At 39.4% G+C, this 21,701-nt stretch overlaps 1 protein-coding gene across 1 annotated transcript; it reads right to left on the bottom strand.

Annotated features, from left to right (window-relative positions):
• Positions 1–234: 234 nt before the first annotated feature.
• Positions 235–20,599, bottom strand: LOC135077348 (cubilin-like). Its single transcript, XM_063971873.1, has 10 exons — positions 20,527–20,599; positions 9,692–9,786; positions 6,479–6,718; positions 5,778–5,919; positions 5,278–5,429; positions 3,312–3,421; positions 2,100–2,260; positions 1,355–1,621; positions 564–1,002; positions 235–517 (listed from the first exon to the last, which is right to left on the bottom strand). The coding sequence occupies exons 2-10, from the start codon at positions 9,773–9,775 to the stop codon at positions 235–237; spliced, it is 1,878 nt and encodes a 625-aa protein (XP_063827943.1). The 5' UTR covers positions 9,776–9,786; positions 20,527–20,599.
• Between the last annotated feature and the right edge of the window lie 1,102 nt (positions 20,600–21,701).

The following is a 21,701-nucleotide window of genomic DNA, read 5'->3' as shown; positions in this document are numbered from 1 at the left end:
CGGGGGCGCTAGCAGCCTTGCACGGATCAGTGCTTGCGAGGGCGCGGCGCCGAAATAGTTGAACTTACCTAGATCCACCGGTTGTCTGGTCCACGCATCATACTTGGGAGTTTTCATTGTTAGTCACAGCCAGGAAGTGAGGCAGCCTAGCTGCGTGTAGAGCCAGCGTGTGTCTTGGGGGTGCTAGCAGTCGCGCACTAAGGTATCCCTGTGAGAATGTAGACTTACCACGATTCATCCATTGTTTTCTCCACACGGTTCATTCTTAGAGTCTTCATCCTCAGCCACAGGGGGTGTAGCCAACCTCGCAGCGTGTAGCGCTATCGCTAGCGTGTGTCTCGGGGGCGCTAGCAGCCTTGCTCGGATCAGTGCTTGCGTGAGTGCGGCACTGGGTTTCATTGAACATACCTCGATCCACCCATTGTTTTCTCCGCATGGTTCATTCTTAGAGTCTTCGTCATCTGCCACAGGGGGTGTAGCCAGCCTCGCAGCGTGTAGCGCTATCGCTAGCGTGTGTCTCGGTGGTGCTAACACTCACTAAAGTATCTTTGCGAGAGTGGTACCCTTGGGGTGATAGACTTACCTCGATCCACCCATTGTTTTCTCCACACGGTTCATTCTTGGAGTCTTCATCCTCAGCCACAGGGGGTGTAGCCAGCCTCGCTGCGTGTAGCGCTATCGCTAGCGTGTGTCTCGGTGGTGCTAGCAGCCTTGCACGGATCAGTGCTTGCGTAAGTGCGGCATTGGGTTTCATTGAACTTACCTCGATCCACCCGTTGTTTTCTCCACACGGTTCACTCTTGGAGTCTTCGTCCTCAGCAACAGGGGGTGTAGCCAGCCTCGCAGCGTGTAAGGCTATCGCCAGCGTATGCCTCGGTGGTGCCAGTATTCTCGCGCGGACTAACGCCTGAGAGGGCGCGGCGCCGGGATAGTTGGGCGGAGCGAGGCGGCCGCCGCGAGCCGACCGTAATTCCACCACGTGGCTTAGGTTGAGAAACCCCACTGAGGAAATGTCATATTCATCATCAGCATATTTCACTATCATCATACCATAAGGTTAAAACAGGGCTACTCCGAAACGCTGTTTCGGGTGTATGTGTCACCGTCACTCACCTTAACATCTCGCTTTACGTGAGAGGGAAGGCAACATTCGAAACTTCAAGAAAGTTTTTTGGAATAACCCCGAATCCATCTAATTAAATTTATAAAGAGTATTTTACCAAAATCTTTTCAAAGAACAACTTTTTGGCAAGCGATTACTTTACGAATATAATTTCAGACAACATTGACCTAAGTCACATTTTAGTTAGATTCTTCCTAAAAACAACAAGGAAAGCACTTATAATTTTCTTACCCGTCTTAAAATGCGCCATGAACCCGATCCCAGTGACATTCTCCCCGGTCCTCAGCCTTAACCTCAATATCTCCGACTGCGACACAAAGAGCCCATTGGTCAGTATCTTCTGGTTCAGGAACGGCCGGATCGGCATGGTCTGCAGGTCTACCTGCACCTCCAGGAACGAGTCTTCGGGGACTGAGTCGGTCACGTTGTAGGGCACGCCTTTGTCGAAGGTGCCGTAGCCGAAGTCGAAGTGGCTGATGTTGAGGAATACGCGTTTTCCTAGGATATAAAAGAGAAGAACTGTAGGAAGAACATTTATGCGAGAGATCAATTTTGGGGACAAGCGGAGTTTTGGTCTGACACTGTTTACCTAAGTTTGTTATCGACACGACAAGAAGAAGAAGAGAGGTCAATTTTAACATCAACAAAATCAAATGATAGTGCTTTTTGGTGCTTCTTGCTTTGGGCTTACATGATGATGAATGATCAAGATCATATAGTACTTGTTTAATAATACCAACAAATACTAAACTTGGTGACACTAATGTATTAACTAATTTACTAATCAGGCTGAAAAGACACTTCGTAGTGCTTCAGGAAAGATGCTTCGTTTCGTTAAGTACTTGGCAGTGTGCCTAAGTGCAAGTGCCTATAACATTTGAAAAATCCGTATTAGAATAATGGTCTGGAAACTAACCAGAATAGCTGTCACACTTATTAATAATGTCTCATTTGAAATGATTTAATTGATACATACCAGCAGGAGCAAGTATATCGATGGTGCAATCCAGGTTCGGCAGCAGAAAGTGCGGGTAGTTGGGACTTCTCAGGACTCCTTCCTTCGAGGTGAAGGTCTGAGATGGACATCCGATCAGTTCCACTGCGTCCCAGGTTAGAGAGAACCCCGCGCCTTGGGTGCTGGAAGGATTGATCATCTGAATGGTGGAATGTTTGATGCGATGATGGTATGTAGAACGTTTGGTCTTATTCGAGCCTTTTTCAATATTAAAAGTTTAAAACATGTACCTACCAAAAGCAAAGTAGAATTTTCTTTTGACGATTTTCACGGAGACCGTTTAATCCGTCCATGCAGAGAGTGGTTTTAGTTTTCAAGTAAGTCAAGACATTTAAATGATTTGTAATTTGCGTCGATCTGAGGACGATTCTCGACAATTTAGAATTAGAAAAAAATATCAAATCTTACTTTTCTCAAGTGAAAAATTTGTTAAATGTTATGACACAATGTTGATTGCTGCCATTTCGAATTTATTCCAAATAATTTATCAAGTCATAAATCCTACCGACAGTTTGTAGATTTCCTTTGAAAGAGAATCTGAAACGTTTCTTTGTTTGGGGATGATCTCTATTACACGAGAATCGTCTCTGCTTGCCGCGGGGCGTCTCACGGATAACACGTTTCTGTATTTTGTAGGCTTTCAGCTAGGCGTACTTACCTTTAAGTAGCTAAGTGTTTTGGAGATTGTAGAATTTTTCAAAAAAGAGGAGGTTTTTAATTCGGTTGGTATTTTTAAACTTATATTTTAAAAGGGTACGGAATTAGTCGGCCGATAGTTTGCTCCACTTCAAATTTGTTTGAGGCTGATACCAAATCGGTGTAATTTACGTTACTTTCATTGATGTTCATACTGATGAACAGCCCGACTAAACTGTCGGTTGACAAAAAGTCTGCAGCCTGCGAGGTGTTTTACCTACTAATAATAATACCTACTACATCGAGCTTCATTCCTTGGAATTAAAAGAATAATGGTTTCGTGCAGCTACAATATTATTCTTCTAATTTCTTCGGATGAAGCCCTCGTAAAATTATGATAGAACGTCACTAAGTTAAATTCGTTTATCTTCCTATTTAAGTCAATCTTCTAATTTACAATCAAAACTGCAATCATTTCTTAGCTACAACAATAGTGTCTTTAGTTCCTTAACAATCGTGTCTTTGTTCTATGCTTACTTGTAGTCGGAGTGGAAGTGCAGGTCGGCTTTGTTCCCGCCGGCCACCCAGCGCGTCTCGCCCACCGATCCGCAGTACCGGGAAGATTTCTGGCTGAGCGGATCTCGGAGCTGGATGAGAAAAATATCTTCTTTAAAAGCTAGTGGAACTGACTTGAAACTATTTTTTGAAGGAAATCAAGTAAGTAGGCAGGTTACATTATTTTTATTCAAAGGGAATCTTATTGTGTCTAAAATCAAGTTTCCAGAAAGATCTATAAGTAAATTCATATATCACTAAACTTAATCGATCTCTTGATTTTTTTTGCAGAACAAGGCAGGTATTTGACCGCAATCGCAACTGATACTTTTACCTTTTCAAGCGCTTAGTACCTACACGTATTCATTAATAATTTATTTTATTTATTTACACCAATTATTGTGACTGTTTTAAAGTTGCTTACAAAGTCGTTATTTGAACGAAAGGGGTTAATGGATTTCCATCATATCAATGGTCACAATACTTCGATCAAATATCCATACAAATAATTACTAGCAAGGACGTTTATATGTTTTGAAAACCACGAGGTTGGATAACACCGAAGCGTTAATACTTTACGCAACTCAATTACGAAATCAATTCCAATTTACGGGTTCAAACAATGCCGTTATCGATGAAAAGGCCGAACGTTCGAGATTAAACAAAGCAATTTCCGAGGTTGCTCGTAATAAGTTGTATATTAATCCCTTTTAGAAACTGATTGGTTTAGACCACTATAATGGTACACAGCTAACCAAGTAACTAATGGGCCTGAAGTCGCTCAACACATATACGTCACGAGGATACGTCATTAATCTAAACCAGTACGTACTTACGATTCCGTAACATGTAGGTAGATATATTTTTTATTCTATGGCTTACAATATCTGTACGAATGTATTTACATATTCGAGACGTGGAAATGCATTACGTGAAAGTCGAGAGCGTGAAAAAACAAAAGAATAGCGAAATTGGTCGTCGACAAAAATAATGCTGATTTCTTGGTGGCCAGTGTCGCGCAGTCAAGGAGGTAGCTGTGTGCAGCCGCAATACTTATCCGTTGCGTTTATCTAGGATTAAAGTAGAAGAAAATGAGTTTGAAAAAGGCATGCTAAAGTTTAATCTGAAAAAATCCTGTAAAAATCATAGGTATTGTTCCATATCTTTCGAAATCCTTTTGTTATCATGGTTTCTTGGCGAAGTTGTGCTAAAGGTGTTAATGAAAGAGAGAGACAGGGTAGATCCCCATTCCGCCCCGGTAACGGAACAGTCAGGGAGAACGAGATGACTGGTGACTGCAGCTGGCACTCAGACTGCTACCTTCTTCAGGGAAAGGAAGAGAGATATATGTGCTGATTGTTAGAACCACAAATCACAGAAACTTAAGGGAGATGTGACAAGGGGGTGGGGCCGGTGTCGCAGCAATATATCCAAAAACAGAACACATTGCTCGTGATAGCAATGACGACGGCAGCGATGTCATAATGTAAACAGTTTACATTGCTAAAGATTATTCGAACTGAGCAGTGGATAACGAGCATTATATTTTGATTACTTTGTGTGTGTGAATTTCTAATGCGACACTGCGATTCGAACTCAGCGCATTAGTTGGCATCTCTCTATATCTCTATGGTTAGAACTTTCCAAATCATAAGAGCCCCTTACCTCAATAAAGTCATAGAGGCAGTCTTTCTGGTACTCCAGCTCGATCTTCCACAAGACGAAGACCAAGAGCGTGCCAGACGCACCCAGTGCTTAGTAAAAGTCGTTGTTGTAGTCGTTGGCTCAGGTAGTAGGTCCCCATGAACCCTGGTCATCCCTCTCCGTTAACGGGGCAGATAGAGAGGCATTGGCGACTGCAGAAGGCACTGAGCATGCCAGCTACTTTCGGGACAGTGAGATGTATGCGCTGATTGTGAAACCTTCCCAAATTATAAGAGTCCCTTACCTCAATGAAGTCATAGAGGCAGTCCTTCTGGTACTCCAGCTCGATCTTCCTGAAGACGAAGACCAGGCGAGTGTCGGGTGGTCCGCCCACGTGCACCCAGTAGTCTAAATCGTTGTCGTAGTGGCTTGGGTGGTTTGGGCTTGATAGCTCCCCTAGAATAGACAGTAATTACAGTTACAAAATTAACTCTCAGGAATTTAGTAGGTCGTTGTAGTGGTACTAGGAGCTATTTTGCAATAAAAATACAACCCTATTCAATTCATGCGCACATGATTCTGTTCGTATGGAATTAACACACCACACCAGTCAACTTTGAGGCAAAGAGATCCGTCAACTCAATACTAATAAAACAATTGCCAAGTCCATCAGTCTGTCCGCAAAATTATGTACTCAGAAAGTCTCAAGTTATTATCAAAATCTTTTATGTGGTGCGTGAAAGAGTAAAAGACATACCGTGTTCATCCTCTCAATGTAACTTAGTTAAAATTAGTTTTACGTACCTGATGTTCCCTCAACAGTTCTGTTCCTCACGACATGTTCAGGGTTCAGCTTGCGCTTGCACACATAGCCCCCGGTGGTCCCGCATCTGTGCAGCGTCCAATACAGGCCGCTCGGCTGCGATGGAATTGGTGATGACTTCCACTGCAATGGAAAGTAATTTGAAGATATGCTTAGTTACGATTTGGTACCTAGATTAGACTCATCATGATCAGAGGTGGAATTGTGTAAAGCAATCGTTATCATTTGACAGTTCATAACGTACGATTATTCTGTCAAACGCTTTGTATAACTGACTTTATCGTACGTTATGAACTGTCAAATGATTACGATTGCTTTACACAATTCCACCTCAGGTCATTCAGTTTTCACTGCAGGAGCATCGATGATCGAATCCTTATCGGAGGCGAGACTTGGTAATTCGCTATTTTAAATTGATTTTCTAGTCAGCAACAACGTTTGGGTAAGATAAAGGGTGAGAAGAAAACGGTATTTTAAAGATCTCATAATACAGATTATGCAACTTCTTAACAGTTTTCGACTAAGTAATTTTATTTGTGATCTCCATTTGTGTTTCCTGTTTAATTAGGATAACGATTCAACCATCACAAATGCCCTTAGCTAGCGACTTAAAAATTTTACACTAGATGAATATCATTCAAGAGACAACTCATACCTCCTAGTTTAGATTAGCCACACATACCTGGACACCCAAGCATTCGTCTTCAGAGTCCTCGGTCTCATTATAAGGCGGCCAGCCCTGATACCCCACAGCAGTTCCATCGACCCAGGTGAAGTTCTCCGCATTCCTGCCAAGCTTGGCCCCTAACCAGTAGATGGCACCTGCGCTGTAATCGCTGCTCTGTCTGATGCCGGAGATTATGAAGCGCTCTTCTTCGAGGGAGTGGATGGAGGCTAGCTGCATGTTTAGGCCTTCGCACACCTTGGGGATAGAACAAGACAGAATGTTACTATTCTATGTAAGTACTTTTGAAAACAAGATTTTGTTACAAGAATAAAATGTACGGGGGACTTTTAAGTACATCAACATTAATTATCTGATGATGTCATCATTTGCAAGAGCACGACTCTCTAATTTACCTCCAAAATGGAAGATTTAGCTTACACTCCTCACGCTGGCCAGACGGGATGGGCGACTTATTTTATTTCGTGTCGACTATTCATGTTTAAGTCGATGTGTGGTTTGTGAACACAAAGCTCGACGCAGCTCTATGCAGAGCATGATTATACATGATTCGACTATTTTGCCTAAAACTTTATCATTATCTAGATATCTACCTACCTGTTGTGGTATATTGTATGTACTAAACCAGTGGTTCTTAACCGGTGGTCCGCGGACCACTGGTGGTCCCTGGAGGCATTCCAAGTGGTCCACGAAGACATCGTAATAAACAAGTGACGTGACGTGATAAGTCGAATCAACACAACGCAAACGGCGCACAGTGGACAGAAATCGACCTCCCCTTTCATAAGATTTTGAAAAAAATATGTGGTCCCTGACAAGACAGAAATTCGGTAAAATGGTCCCTCGTGACTTAAAAGTTAAGAACCACTGTACTAAACTGAGATGGAAGTACGCACACTATAAGCTTAGCTTAGCTAACATAGAGCAGCTGTCCATTTCTGAACAAAGAACTCGTAAATTGTTCTCTAGAACCATATCCATAGCTAAAAGCTATGTAAATGTTACCTAATCGTCTGTATCATTATATTCTTTCAGCGATCGCATTCAATCTGAACGATTGATCAAAACCTTATCCCGACTCTTTCTTATCCTCTTAAAAGTAAGATTCAATAAAAAAGTTTCGCATTGGCTTATTTGTTGGAGAAGTTTGATTAATGACGAAATTGAGGCGTATTTTAACAGAGTTATTTATTATCAATGGAGAGGCAAGTATCCGAAAGATATTATATTACTTTGAAAACAAAGTAGGCTTACACTTATCATATTACAATTGGCGAAAGATTCCCAACAATATCACTTTTCAGACGTTGAAGAGAAAGTTCTATCAGGGAAAAGGATTACGAGAAAATCCACCCTCACCTCGGGGAAAATTACAATAACAAGAACAGCGAAAGAAACTTTTACTGAACAAGTTTGTTTCACTTTGTTAGTCTAATATCGTTTGTAGGATTCTATAGAATTGCAAACCTTAATGGCAGGTCTATGCCCGATTCAATTAAAACTTAATGGAAGGAAAACCTTCGCGATCTATTCCGTTCTTATTGTAATTGTTATTTCCAGTACTGTTGTTAGTCTGAAGCTCGGTGTCGCCTACGTGCAATGAGGAGATTGGATCAGAAATGAGAAGATTTGAAGAATGAAGGTCGAAGATTTAGTCTAATTATTTGAAGTGACAATGGAATGTAGACTAAAGTTATTGACAGGGATGAACTTATTGATGTATCTACGACTCGATACGTAGCCATTAGGGCATGCAAACCGGTTAACCGGATAACCGAAAAACCGGATAACCGACACAATTTGGAACTCGATTTTTGTCAGTTATAAATCCGGGTTTTTCGGTTATTTCGGTTTTTCTTCTACGATTTTAGATAATTTAATAACTCATACAAGAACATGCTTCTTTAGTCATATCAATAAAAACAATTATTGTAATGCAATGTGAATGAGTAGAGTATAGTCTATGGCTATGGTATTGAACTAAAGTTCCATGTATCTTCTAGCTAAAGCTATAAGCGCGCGGGCGCAAAATGGAACGCGCTTTGTATTTGACCATTGCCGCCATTATTTTTGCTTTGCTAGTCTCTGTCAGTGTCAACTTACATATTATTTAATTAAGCATAACTATGACCAAATGTTCTTCTTCTTTTTTGATGATGTTGGCAATACACGTCGAGGTCGACTTGATTTGTGCCATTTTCCAGTATATAAGTGATACGAGTTACAAAATGAGATCAAGTAATGATATAATGAAGGATGATAGATGATACCCTTTCCCACCCTTTGAGTCTCAGTAAAGTTGTGGTGCTTTACTGAGACCTCCTATGGACAACTTGAGAGAACCAGAAGAATCACGATGCACTGTTTTGCTTCACTTGCCCACACCCATGGACGTTCACGAACACTCAATGGTTAATAATCCACCATTATTACACATTAAAACCGCTAACATGACGCTTCAGATTCCCGCCAAGAAGTCCTGACCAAAGGTTTTGCTTTGCTAATGAGCGAAGTATCCTATTGTTGATCTCTTTATATTTGATTTTTAATTAAACTATTCAATTGATCTCACAATATTATGTTCAGAACATGTAACTTCATCTTGTCAAACTAGAATATAAAAGAAATAAAATGATTTTTATCATAATTTGCAGCATTTTTATTTACTTACAAACAGTCGACCCGAAAAACCCGAAAAAACCGGTTTAGTTAGGTTTTTAAAAATAAAAACCGAAAAAACCGCTCGGTTTTTGCATGCCCTAGTAGCCATTGTTATTAAAAAGATCTGAAAAATTGAGAATTTTATCCAAAGTTTTTTTAAAAGAAAGAATAAAGAAAAAAAATGATTATTTGGCACCATATTACTTGCACTTTTACTTTAAAATAACACAACATCGCTCGTGGAAGTCGAACCCACGGCAAAATTAATGGTAGGTGATACAATACAACCTTTTATGATAGGTTAACCTTGCCGCGACGCGAAATCAAAAGGTTTTTAGAGGAAGTTAATCGTCCGGCAAGCAAAGGGTTAAGGGAGGAATTCTTCAAATATTTTAAGTGTAGCCAGAGCGACAATCTCAAACACTTATTTTTAAACGACAGGTTTCGAGGTATCGGCATTAGCCAATGCTGGAGACTTGATATGGACTAAAATTATAATACAAAAGAATTATTATGTTCTTAGATTACAATTGTCAGCTTTCATCTTACCTGCTTAGCAGTGACCCATGAGGCTCTCGGGTACCCAGAGAACAGGTAACAGTGGCTGCTGAAGAGAACCTGCTTGACGTCCATGCAAGCTTGAGCTGTCAACAAAATAATTCAAGTTTCAACGGTTTTGCGCGCGTGACGTCAACAAACAGAAATGAGAAAAACATTTTGCAAGCCTTTGAACAAACAATTTGTAATCCAAATAAAAGCTCAGACCTTTATTGTGAATTCACGTTAAAGGTAAGTAATTCCATTTGAGAGGAGTCAAAAGAAGTTTATTTGAATCAAAATTGAATTTAGCAAGGGATATCACGAACTAAGCAATAAAACGTTTTAGGTGTAAATGGTACACATTTTGTTTTTGTCTCAAATATACTTACGTAGGTATTTATAAAACAAAGATTTGTTTAAAATCAACGACAAAATATCTCACTATGTTATACAGGGTGGAAACGATAAGTGATCTCACTCGATTATTTCTAAACTATACAAGATATCAAAAAACTAGTTACTGATCCTGAAAGTGCTTCATGAGCTCTATCAAACGGTATTAATAATATGTTACAGAAGAAACTGGATCTATCCGAAAATTCAATGTTTCCAGCTTCCATACATTTGGTAAAGTCACATTATTTTAAAAACTACACATGATATCGTAAAACTGATTACTGATTCTAAAAGTGCTTCACAAGCTCTATCCAATGGTATCAATATTAGGTTACAGAATAAACTGGATCTATCAAAAAATTCAATGTTTCCTTCTTCCATACATTTAGTACTACCACAGTCATGACACTCATCTCTTGACAATATTATAGCAAGTAAAGCCTAAAACCAATGCTTTCCATGAATAATTTTAAATAAGAATACAATTTACGAGTTTATTTTAAGAGGTTTATTATTCAATGAAAAAAAATACACTTCTAATATTGTGTCTGGCATACATTTAGTATGGAAGCTGGAAACATTGAATTTTCAGATAGATCCAGTTTATTCTGTAACCTATAATTGGTACCGTTTGAAAGAGCTCATGAAGCACTTTCAGGATCAGTAACGAGTTTTTCAATATCTTGAATAGTTTAGAAATAATCGAGTGAGATCACTTAACGTTTCCACCCTGTATACTCGTAGGTATGTCCTACTTAAACTTCTAATTCGCCAAGATTTTTCAGTTTTATGGGACTGCCATAGAATGTGCCCATTGTAAAGCTTAATTTTAGGATCTTGAATTGCTGATTAAAATAAGATCTACAAACGCCAGTGTAGGTAGATACCGATTAATAGCGATATAATGTAGATATTCCATCATTTGATGTCTTTTCTATAGAAATTGAACCCGAAAATATTTCCAGCAACAAAATAGAACGTTTTCCGTTTCCATTCCATCCATCAGGACTGTTCTAAAAACATTCGTAACACCGGATCCGTTCGACCCTATACGGCCGTAGTTCGTCCCATTTCGCGCGCTCGCCCCATTGCGCGGGCCGCGCTCCGAACGCTCTATTCAGTCACCTAGAGATGTCAGGTGGCCATGATTTTAGCCGAACATAGCATCGATATATTCATCAACTTCTAAATCTTTTTACACTGAAGTCTTGACAATTTCAGTATGCATTTCCAACACTAAAATAGAGCATTTACAATTCTGTGATGAATGGCAGGGTTTGATACCGTTATAAAACATTCGTAACACCAGATCCACTCGACCCTATACGGCCGTAGTTCGTCCCATTTCGCGCGCTCGCCCCATTGCGCGGGCCGCTCCGAACGCTCTATTCAGTCACCTAGAGATGTCAGGTGGCCATGATTTTAGCCGAACATAGCATCAATATATTCATTAAATTCTAAATCTTTTTACACTAAAATCTTGACAATTTCAGTATGTATTTCCAGCACTAAAATAGAGGATTTATAATTCTGTGATGATGACAGGGTTTGAAACTGTTATAAAACATTCGTAACACCGGATCCACTCGACCCTATACGGCCGTAGCGTCCCATAAAGCGCGCTCGCCCCATTGCACGGGCTGCGCTCCGAACACTATTCAGTCACCTAGCGATCACCTCAATCAGCTGGGAAGGGAAAGGACCGAATGGTATTCCGTAGGCTCCACCGTATTTGTTTGTTCATAGAGAAAGACGACGTTTGAAAATGGAATGTTTGAAAGATCTAAAAAAAACATTAAAAATACTTTTTTAAAGATGACCCACGCGGAACTGTCCCACCAAACTCAATGACAGGGGGGCGCTACCATCGTTCAACGGTTTCCAACATGGCAAAAATCGGAACCAGAGATCCGGTATTGACGGTGGCGCCCCACTGTTAATGTCATGCATAGGACAGTTCAGTATTTTGGAACTATATCTGTCCTGCCTTCAAAAACTACTACTACTACTACACGCACTAGACTCTAGTGCGTGTAACGTGATAGATCCGCACTCAATCAGCTGAGAAATGGCCGAATGTAGTCAGCTTGTTCTTGGATAAGAACGATGTTTGAAAATGGAATGTTTGGAAGATCTAAAAAAATACATAAAAAATCATTTTAACTTCTTGTCCTGTATCTAAAGTCTAGCCACCCTACCCCAGGCAGGTTGTAAATACTTCACGCCGGCTCCACGCGCCATGTCGCAGCGGTCTAGTGCGTGTGAAACGTTATAGATCCGCTCAATCAGCTGAGAAAGGACCGAATGGAGTCAGCTTGTTCTTGGATAAGAACGATGTTTGAAAATGGAATGTTTGGAGGATCTAAAAAAATACATAAAAAATCATTTTAACTTCTTGTCCTGTATCTAAAGTCTAGCCACCCTACCCTAGGCAGGTTGTAAATACTTCACGCCGGCTCCACGCGCCATGTCGCAGCGGTCTAGTGCGTGTGAACCGTGATAGATCCGCACTCAATCAGCTGAGAAAGGGCCGAATGGAGTCACCTTGTTCCTGGATAAAAACGATGTTTGAAAATGGAATGTTTGGAAGTTCTAAATAAATACATAAATAATCTTTCTTACTTTCTGTCCTGTATCTAAAGTCTAGCCACCCTACCCCAGGCAGGTTGTAAATACTTCACGCCGGCTCCACGCGCCATGTCGCAGCGGTCTAGTGCGTGTGAACCGTGATAGATCCGCACTCAATCAGCTGGGAAAAGGTCGAATGGAGTCATTCGATAAAATATTCCGTGGGTTCCCAATGTATTTGCTTGTTCTTGGCGTTCGAAGGACCATGTTTGCAGATGGAATATTTGTAAGAGGAAATTGGTGCTATTTTAGTGAGTAAAGAAGTTTTTGGTCGTAAGTTTGAAAGTCAGTACAAAGGTTATAGATTGAATAAAAATAAAGTAGGGAAACTGTGGTGTGAAGTGATAGATAATTAAAAAAACCGGCCAAGTGCGAGTCGGACTCGCGCACCGAGGGTTCCGTACAAACCTGCAAGGTTTACAAAGTTCGTTCATTACGACAATCGAGTCATAACTATGGTATTTTTATTGCAAAATAAAAAATCATTACATTACAATGGGGAAAGATGGAGGAGCATAAATTTAAGACAAAGATCTCTTTATCGTTTGTCATTGCTGTAACTAAAATTATGTTTACAATCACAATTTTTTTGGTGGTATAACTACTTAAAATTTTAAGCTTTTCGGAATTTTTCTGTTACCTGTGCTGTAAGCTATTGCTTCTTACCAAATTTCGAGATTCTATGTCAACGGGAAGTGGTCTTTAGGTTTTAATTCCCTTGCGTGTAGTTGCGAGTTTCAAAATATGCGAATGGTTGTACTTTTGCGTTTTGCGTTTTTGCGTTGACTTAGAATTTTTTTTTTCACGGGTTAAAGGCAATTAGATCTAAGTATTTGATATGAATTTCAACTTGATAGCTCTACGCGTTCATGAGGAAAAAAGTAATAAGTTTATATTTATTAAAAAATATATATTTTGTAATGTAACTAAAAATTTAAGGTTTTCGGAATTTTTCCTTTATGTGTGCTATAAAACGTTGCTTCATGCCAAATTTCAAGATTCTAGGTCGACTGGAAGTACCCTTTAGGTTTTGATTCCCTTGCGAGTACTTGCGAGTTTCAAAATATGCAGCTTAAATTGCTGTTTCTTTTGATTGCGTTGACATAGAAGTTTGATTTTGTTACAGCTTAAACGTATTATAGACCTGAGTATTTGGTATGAATTTCAATTTAATACCACTACGCGTTTATGAGGAAATGGGTAGTAAGTTTAAAATTATTAAAAAAAAATATATTATGTGATGTAACTAAAAATTTATGGTTTTCGTAATTTTTCCTTTATCTATGCTATAAGACGTTGCTTCGTACCAAATTTCAAGATTCTGAGTTCACGGGAAGCACCCTGTAGGTTTTGATTCCCTTGCAAGTGTCGAAAATTTGCGGCATAAACGGCTGTATCTTTTGATTGCGTTGGCTTAGAAGTTTGATTTTTTCACAGCTTCAAGGGACAGTAGACCTGAGTAATTGATATAAATTTCAGCTTCATACCTCCACGCGTTCCTGAGAAAAAGGGTCTTGACAGACGGACGGACGGACAGACGGACAACAAAGTGATCCTATAAGGGTTCCGTTTTTTCCTTTTGAGGTACGGAACCCTAAAAAGGAAATAACCGACTGGAATCACTGACTTCAGCAAATTCGAGGAAAAACACCAGTTTACTCAGTTGAAACGAAGTTTTTTTTGTAAATAAACGACTTTGTTGACTTTACAAATTGGCGCCCAACGTGGTTTCATAAAAATCGAGATTCTCGAAAACGCTTCTCGAAAGTGAAAAAATACTTTATGTCTGGCGTATTCGAGTAAAAAGGGGATATTAAAAACATCACGTTGCTACGGAAACTGAAATTTTACGTAACACAAGAAAGGATGTTTATAAATAAGTTATTCGCAAACTTTTCTTATTATAGGGCCTCTTGAACAATGTTCGGTCGTCGTAACCGAAAACTTCGGTAATTAGACTCATCTTCAATACATTTTGAATAAGACGAGTTTAAAAAATTGATGAGGTGTTAGAACTTGCTTCATAAAATAAACACCTTTTCTGATGTCTAAATGGCGTTAGTTTTCTTATATTGTGACTTTGATCTTCTTTACTACGGAGATAAATTTGTTTGTAAGTTCAACATAAAGTGTTTATCTAGTTTTTTATATTTTTATTTTGACTAGAATTGCCTATCCTGCCTATGCCTAGCCCTTTTACTATTTGCGTTTTATGCACGAAGAAGAAATTATGAATTTTTTTTTGACGTAATTTTGTACCAATAAATCAAAAAGCTTTGTTTCCCCACAAGTTATAAAAAAGGATGAATAACACGACGATGTTACTGCCTGATTTAAAGGATGTAGTTAAAGTTAAACAACTATAACCGACCCAGTTCAGCGGGACAATCCGACCTACGCCCAGCTGAAACAGCGCTGCACCTCTAAAATATTCACACGCAAAAAAACGAGGCTCTCGCTAACTACATCCATTATGGGCTATGGCACACATTCGCCACGGGGGAATGCCCAGTGCATTCCATTTCAAAGAGGGATATAAATCGATTTAAAACTAGAGTTTGTAAGTGCTCCCTGTTTCGAATTGAAATCGTTATGAAAGTAGGCTCCCAAAAAGTACTTTTGCTCGTCCCAACCCTAAGCTACCATTGCTTCTGGACAGTAATACCGGGCCAGTGCTGTGAAAAAGCAGCGCAAGAAACTCAGTCACTATTGTCAGTTTTGTATACTACGGTAGGTACTTATAGTTACAAAAACTATGCACTAGTTTTTGGTTTGTCTGTCCTCCAAAAGAATCTTTTCAGATCTTTCAAGTCTATTTAGACGCACTTTCTGCAGTTCGATTGAAAATATAGTTCTTCTGATTTCGCAATAAGCTCGCCTCAAAGAAACTGGCAAAGAACAAAATAAGTAGCCAGCAAATATGATATTTCTCTGCGCCTTATCTGCCCTACTATGTTACCATAGCTCGGCCTGTCCAATCCATAACATCTCTCCATTGTTATGAATTTATTTATGCCTGTAGTCGATTTATCAAAGACTCTGTAGGGCTATTTCAGTTCTTTCTTATGTATCCACTGTTTGATGGATGGACTACACAACGCATTCATGCGAAATGCTTATTATTTTTTGTGAGAAAAACAGAATTTTTTCCTTTATTAATATTCGGTGCATTACGAGAGAGAATCCCTATAATATCTGCCCATATTTCTTTTGTATTGAAAAGTAGTTCATGCATAAATAGAAAACCATTCGGACAAAGAAATTTCAAGTATGTTCTGGGTTGGACAGCTGGGTGGCTAGTGTAGCCGTAAATTCCTTTTGAGCTATGTTTATCGGGTTAAGATACAGTTGGGTTCAATTTAAAATCGGTATAATCTAAATTAGTCAGCGTGTGCGTATGAAGAAATCCGTTAACTGAACCTGGTTATGCTTTAATACTATTTTCTCTCTCTCAAACGCACTCCTGAATCACACTTATCTTTAGTGTTATTACAGAACGAAATAACTACCTGCCTACAACTATTGTTAGCCTAGAAATGCCATCGTTCTCAATACGACATAAAGGGTGTACCTATTCAAAAAGCCTGAATGAATGCTTTCAAACGTACATCAAGTATAATCATTATACCATAATGGCGGATCATAGTCTGTGCACAAGAGGCCTAGTTAGCAAGCGGCTATTACGCTGCCCGTATATTTCAGCTGCATGAAAAACTACATTAGCAGCTATTACGAGTATGAGAGCCTGGATGCGGGCAGCGCATGACCGTTCATTATGGAAAACCTTGGGGGAGGCATTTGTCCAGCAGTGGACGTCATTTGGCTGAAACGAACGAACGAACGAGTATTAGACTAAGTTGTGGAAGTAGAAAATCAAATTTATCTTTAGTTTTCTCCGAAATCTGAAAGTCAAAAGCCCTTTCTATGAAGCGACAATCATGAATAAATCTACAATAGAATAGATTTAAGTCTAAATATTGTAATTCTGTTACAGCCTCGAATCTTTGCTTGAATTTGAATTTACACTAGAGTTTTTTGTGCTTGACACAATACAATTTTATACCTACATTTTTGCATGAAAGGAAGTTATATTAAAGTAGTAGTTACCAAAAAAGCACTGTCTGCCAACCCAAATTAATATTGTTAACGAAAGCTGGCAACTTCATTAGTAACACTGAAGCTCTAGCGTAAACTCATAATTAGTCTGTAACATAAAGACCCATAGCCTGCTTTGTGTAAAAATAATACGAAAGGCCGGGACAAAGAGAGCGATGTATTTAGCAGCGTTTTAACGTCGCTAATATTGTTAGTTGGGTTGATACGGGTCGGGGAAGTGACCAGTTTTTGGACGAAAAATGCGGCGTGTTGTCCAAAAAGATTAAATGAAACGAAGCTTTTATGCTAGCGTGAGAGCTTTGAAATAATGACGTGGTGAACTGTGGGATGCCCAAATACAAAGCCTAAATGAATACAGTAAAAATTACCGTCTGTAGTTTGAATTTGTTTTGTGCTTATAACAAAATAGAGTTTTCCATCCATTTATCATCAGTTAAACTAGTTTATTGGAGCAAGTGATTTATCAAGCTCCCATTTATTTGTATTTATAAATTTAGTAGATTTTTTTATAGTCAGGGTCAACAACGAACTCTACATTTACTGTGTGGTCTCGCTTTAATGAAAAATTAGATTGAGATAAATTGGTGGCATGTTTAACTTTGTTTTTTAGTCTCATCTTTTTGCAATTTACTAGTAATCAAATTGTAAGTAAGCCTAAATTTTTAGCTCGTTTTAGCATCAGGTAGATTTGTCAACAAATCCTCTGTATTAAAAAAGATACGCTACGAAGAACACTTTGAATATCCCCTTCACAAAGTATGTTTGGGCACACTAATTATGAATGTGGAGGTAACAAATTTCCCGGGAACGGCTTTACTGGTTTTGCCCGGGGTTTATTATAATCCGCGTCAAATTCGTTTTCTGCAAGGCTGGCATTCCAATATACCTAATATGGGGGATTAGCCGTCGCCTAAACAAAGCCGATAGTTGACAGCTTTTTAATTTCACGGAACAATAAGCTTTAAAGGCAAATAATCGCACATCAGGTTACGGTTGTTGTATACTGATTGAGGAACTAATATGGTATGGCAGCTTTCTATTCAGAAACATGCTTTTCAACTTGAGTAATAGCAGTTAGAGGTAAGATAGCCACTTCCTCCGTGGTTGAGGATTCCGGGTGAAGCTCGCTTCCACCTTCGGCCTGATCATCACTTACCATCAGGTGAGATACAGGCCAAGAGCTTCCTCGTTGTGGATAAAAAAAAATTGCCAATTTAAGTTAGCATACCTAGATGTAGAATATCCAACTTAACGTAACTTAACCTAAACACGTTTTTCTTTCGAACAATCAGGTAATTCAAGAAATAATATTTAAACACAATTAATAGATTATTATTTACTCTGTGCCCCATCGGAATGTAAAACCAAGAGACGTGTGTGTAAAAAAATCAACAAGCACATGACCACACTATGTAGGAGTTACTTAATACCTATAACACAGAAGTAGTAATTTGCATTCAAACTACGACAGTTATTTTACGTAAACGTACCCGACTTTAACTCAATCTACTGAAACTAAATCACTTGCAAACCAATTAGTATGTTAATCAGAACCGAAGTTAAGTGTCAAGCTTTAGTTAGATTGCGTAGATAACGCGATTACCAGAATCTAATCCTTCAACTGTTCGAGGCTGGTTTTCATTGTAAATTAGTTTGTGATATCGCGATCAGAATTCTAATTAGAAAGGTTTAGGTGGAAATGGAAGCTAATATACATTGCTTCGGAATAGTTGGCGCATTGACGTCATTGCTCTAGCTATGTTGTTTCAGCCAAATGACGTCCACTGCTGGACAAAGGCCTCCCCCAAAGTTTTCCACAATGAACGGTCCTGAGCTGCCCGCATCCAGGCTCTTCCCGCGACCTTATCCAGATCGTCGGTCCACCTAGTAGGAGGCCTGCCCACGCTACGTCTTCCAGCCCGTGGTCGCCACTCGAGAACTTTCTTTCTCTACGAGTTATGTGCCCCGCCCACTGCCACTTGATTTTAGCAATTCTGCGAGCTATGTCGGTTACTTTGGTTCTCCTGTGGATCTCCTCATTTCTGATTCGATCACGCAGGGAAACTCCGTGCATAGCCCGCTCCATCGCCCTTTGGGTGACCTTGAGCCTTCTTATGAGGCCCATAGTAAGCGACCTTACCATACTTATGACAATTAATTAAATATTTAGTAATTAATCTCATGTTGCAATACCTTAGCAGGGTTCATGTTACGAGTCCATGTCTAATAAGTAAGAACCTTTGTATAACAACATGGAGCAATAAAGAACATTTGAATTAGGATAATTCACGTATCAGCACGTCAGTACCTACATTCAGGCTGTGCTGTGCTACACTCATGCTCAATATATCATTATTTGTTTTCAGCTCGACTTTAACATGTGAAACACATTCATAACATTTTGCCTTGACCAGTAATAGACCAGTGTAAGTAGTTTTCTCTTTGAAAAGACGCAATTTAACTGCTGAAAACTGCAGTCGTTCTCAAACAAAAATCCAAAGCGAATGAAAAGCATCAAACCAGCTACTTGTTGGTTATTAAAAACAAGCCCATCTATTATTCTGTTAATTAAAACGCAAACTTTCGCGGAACTTTCAATGTAAACAGACTTTGTGTCAATGCTAGTTAGACTGAAAACCCTATTCGAGGGTGAATAGGGCGAATTCAACTCTAAAGACTGGACGTTAAAGTTTACAGTTTTGAAAAGTTGCCTCGTTGGTGGTAGAGCAACTGTAGGGTTGCCAGATTTCATTATGCAAATAATAAACAGAATTTCGTGTAATACACCGTATAACATGGGGGGATCGGCAGAAACACAAAGACAACGAAAAAAATTTATATCGCAAGTGGTAAAAAATATATCTGCTCGAAGATTATGTACACACGGCCACACTGTTAACTATCCATTTCCGTTTTTGCTCTCGCTCTCGTCAAATGGTGATTCTTTGCGATAGAACGAGATGACATGACGGGAATTGGGTAGTTAACACTGTTGCCGATAGTACATAAACGGAATGTAAGTAGATGTTGTGATTGTAAGCCAAATTCATTAATTACCCAAATAAATTTATACGTCATGCTTTGTTTTTATGGTGTATATATACACCATATTTTACGAATTTCCACATAATTTCTTACGAAACACGGATAATGGACATATTGATTCACGCGATAGCAGAAAAGCACTGAAATATTAATTTATCGATGTCGACAACCCTAAACACATCCGTTCCGGGTTCCATTGAAACCGGAATAGGAGTACGGAGTTGAAATTGAAAATACAGCTTTTTTTTGTAGATTACCATGCTGTGCCACTGAGCCGAGCGAATTCATTGTTCCACGTGAGCTTTTGAAAGCTTAGTAGCCTTGTTCGCGATGTTCTTGAAACGTCAACAGGTGTATTGAATGCTGCTTTTGAGGCAACATTATTGAAAGCACACAACGAAGCTTCTTTAAAGCTGAAAGGATTTTTCAAGCTTACGATTGAAATATCTTTGTTGGACCAAAATCTGGCGCTTGGGAATGTAACTTCTACTGTGCTGTGACAGCGATTTTGCTTTCATCTATCAGTGGCAAGCAGCTGGCTAATGATGAAGTTGGATGTCCGACTTATGTCGGCGAATAATCAGGAGAAGAAGTCGAACAATAAAAGTGCTCGGAATGTCACGAAAATACCTGTGAATGATTAAAAACTATCTACTCACAATCAGCAACAGTAATCTTGGCCTTGAACCCCGCGAAGTGTCTCGAGTGGTCGGATCGAAACCGCAGGCGCAGCTCGTTGGTCCTGGACTGGTATCGCAGTAACTTCAGCTTGCCGCCCCAGTCGCCGCATAATCGGCGCGCGCGCGTCGCGTGAGCGTCCCGCGACCACCCCGCACTGGTGGAATCTGACTCTGGTAGCAGGTATTCGGGTTCTTCCCACACCTGGAATGAGAAGAAGATGTCAGAAGAATAGAATAGAAAACTTTTTATTTGTAAGAGAGAAATATACAAGTAGACAATTAACTGCTTGTGCCCCTTTGATAAAAAGGCACCCCGCTCAGCGTACATCAAGACCGCCAGGGCTTGTCTTGAAACTGATTTTCAGCGGGGGCCCTCTGTTGTCACGGCGTACCCCTGCTGACTAGAAGGAAGATATGAAAAAAAAGTGGGATTTTAAACAATTATTGCTCAAAAATAATGTGTGTGCATTAGCACACCTCTTCAAAATATAGGTAGGTTCCACTTATCTTAACTTATAAAAAGCGCTTTTAAACGTTCACGTAAAAGTCATTTGAACAGTACCTATTGTAAGTTTTGCGCTAAAAGTGCATTAAAAGACATTGCATCCATCAAAATACATAAAATCCCGGACAAAAATAACTCTATGAAAACATTACCCAGCTCTGTGTGCTATAATAAGTAGGTAATACACGCACCAATTTTTAGTATCGTCTATCAAGAATATTTGCAATTGTGGAACAAAGTTGGACATTATTCCTTGATCTTTTATCAAAAACGTAAACGTACGAAATAAGCAGTTATGTGAACTGCTGTACTGCACGCTGCATAAATTTGGCATGGCAACCGATTTGTAGCCCAGATTGGCGACAATATTCCTCGGCCGATGTTCGATTCCATTGTTAGAAACCATTATCATAAATATTAGAGTGCGGTGCATGTTCGGAATGAGTTCCAGCGCGAACGTATTTTTGCAAATGGCAACATTATTCATATTGAAACTAAAAAAATATTTCGAGAGAAGTGAAAAAGATACTACTTTGTATGATTAAATTGGAATGGTAGCAAGCTTAGTAGGTCTTATTTTTATATGCATTGCGGTTCAATTCGTGGGTCAACAAAATGGCGATATTGAGTTAAATACACCATGTTACTA

Source organism: Ostrinia nubilalis, chromosome 13 (assembly GCF_963855985.1).
Source record: "Ostrinia nubilalis chromosome 13, ilOstNubi1.1, whole genome shotgun sequence".
In the NCBI taxonomy this organism is placed as follows: Eukaryota; Metazoa; Arthropoda; class Insecta; order Lepidoptera; family Crambidae; genus Ostrinia; species Ostrinia nubilalis.
Note: the sequence above shows the minus strand (reverse complement) of the source record. Positions and strands in the feature narration are given on the sequence as shown.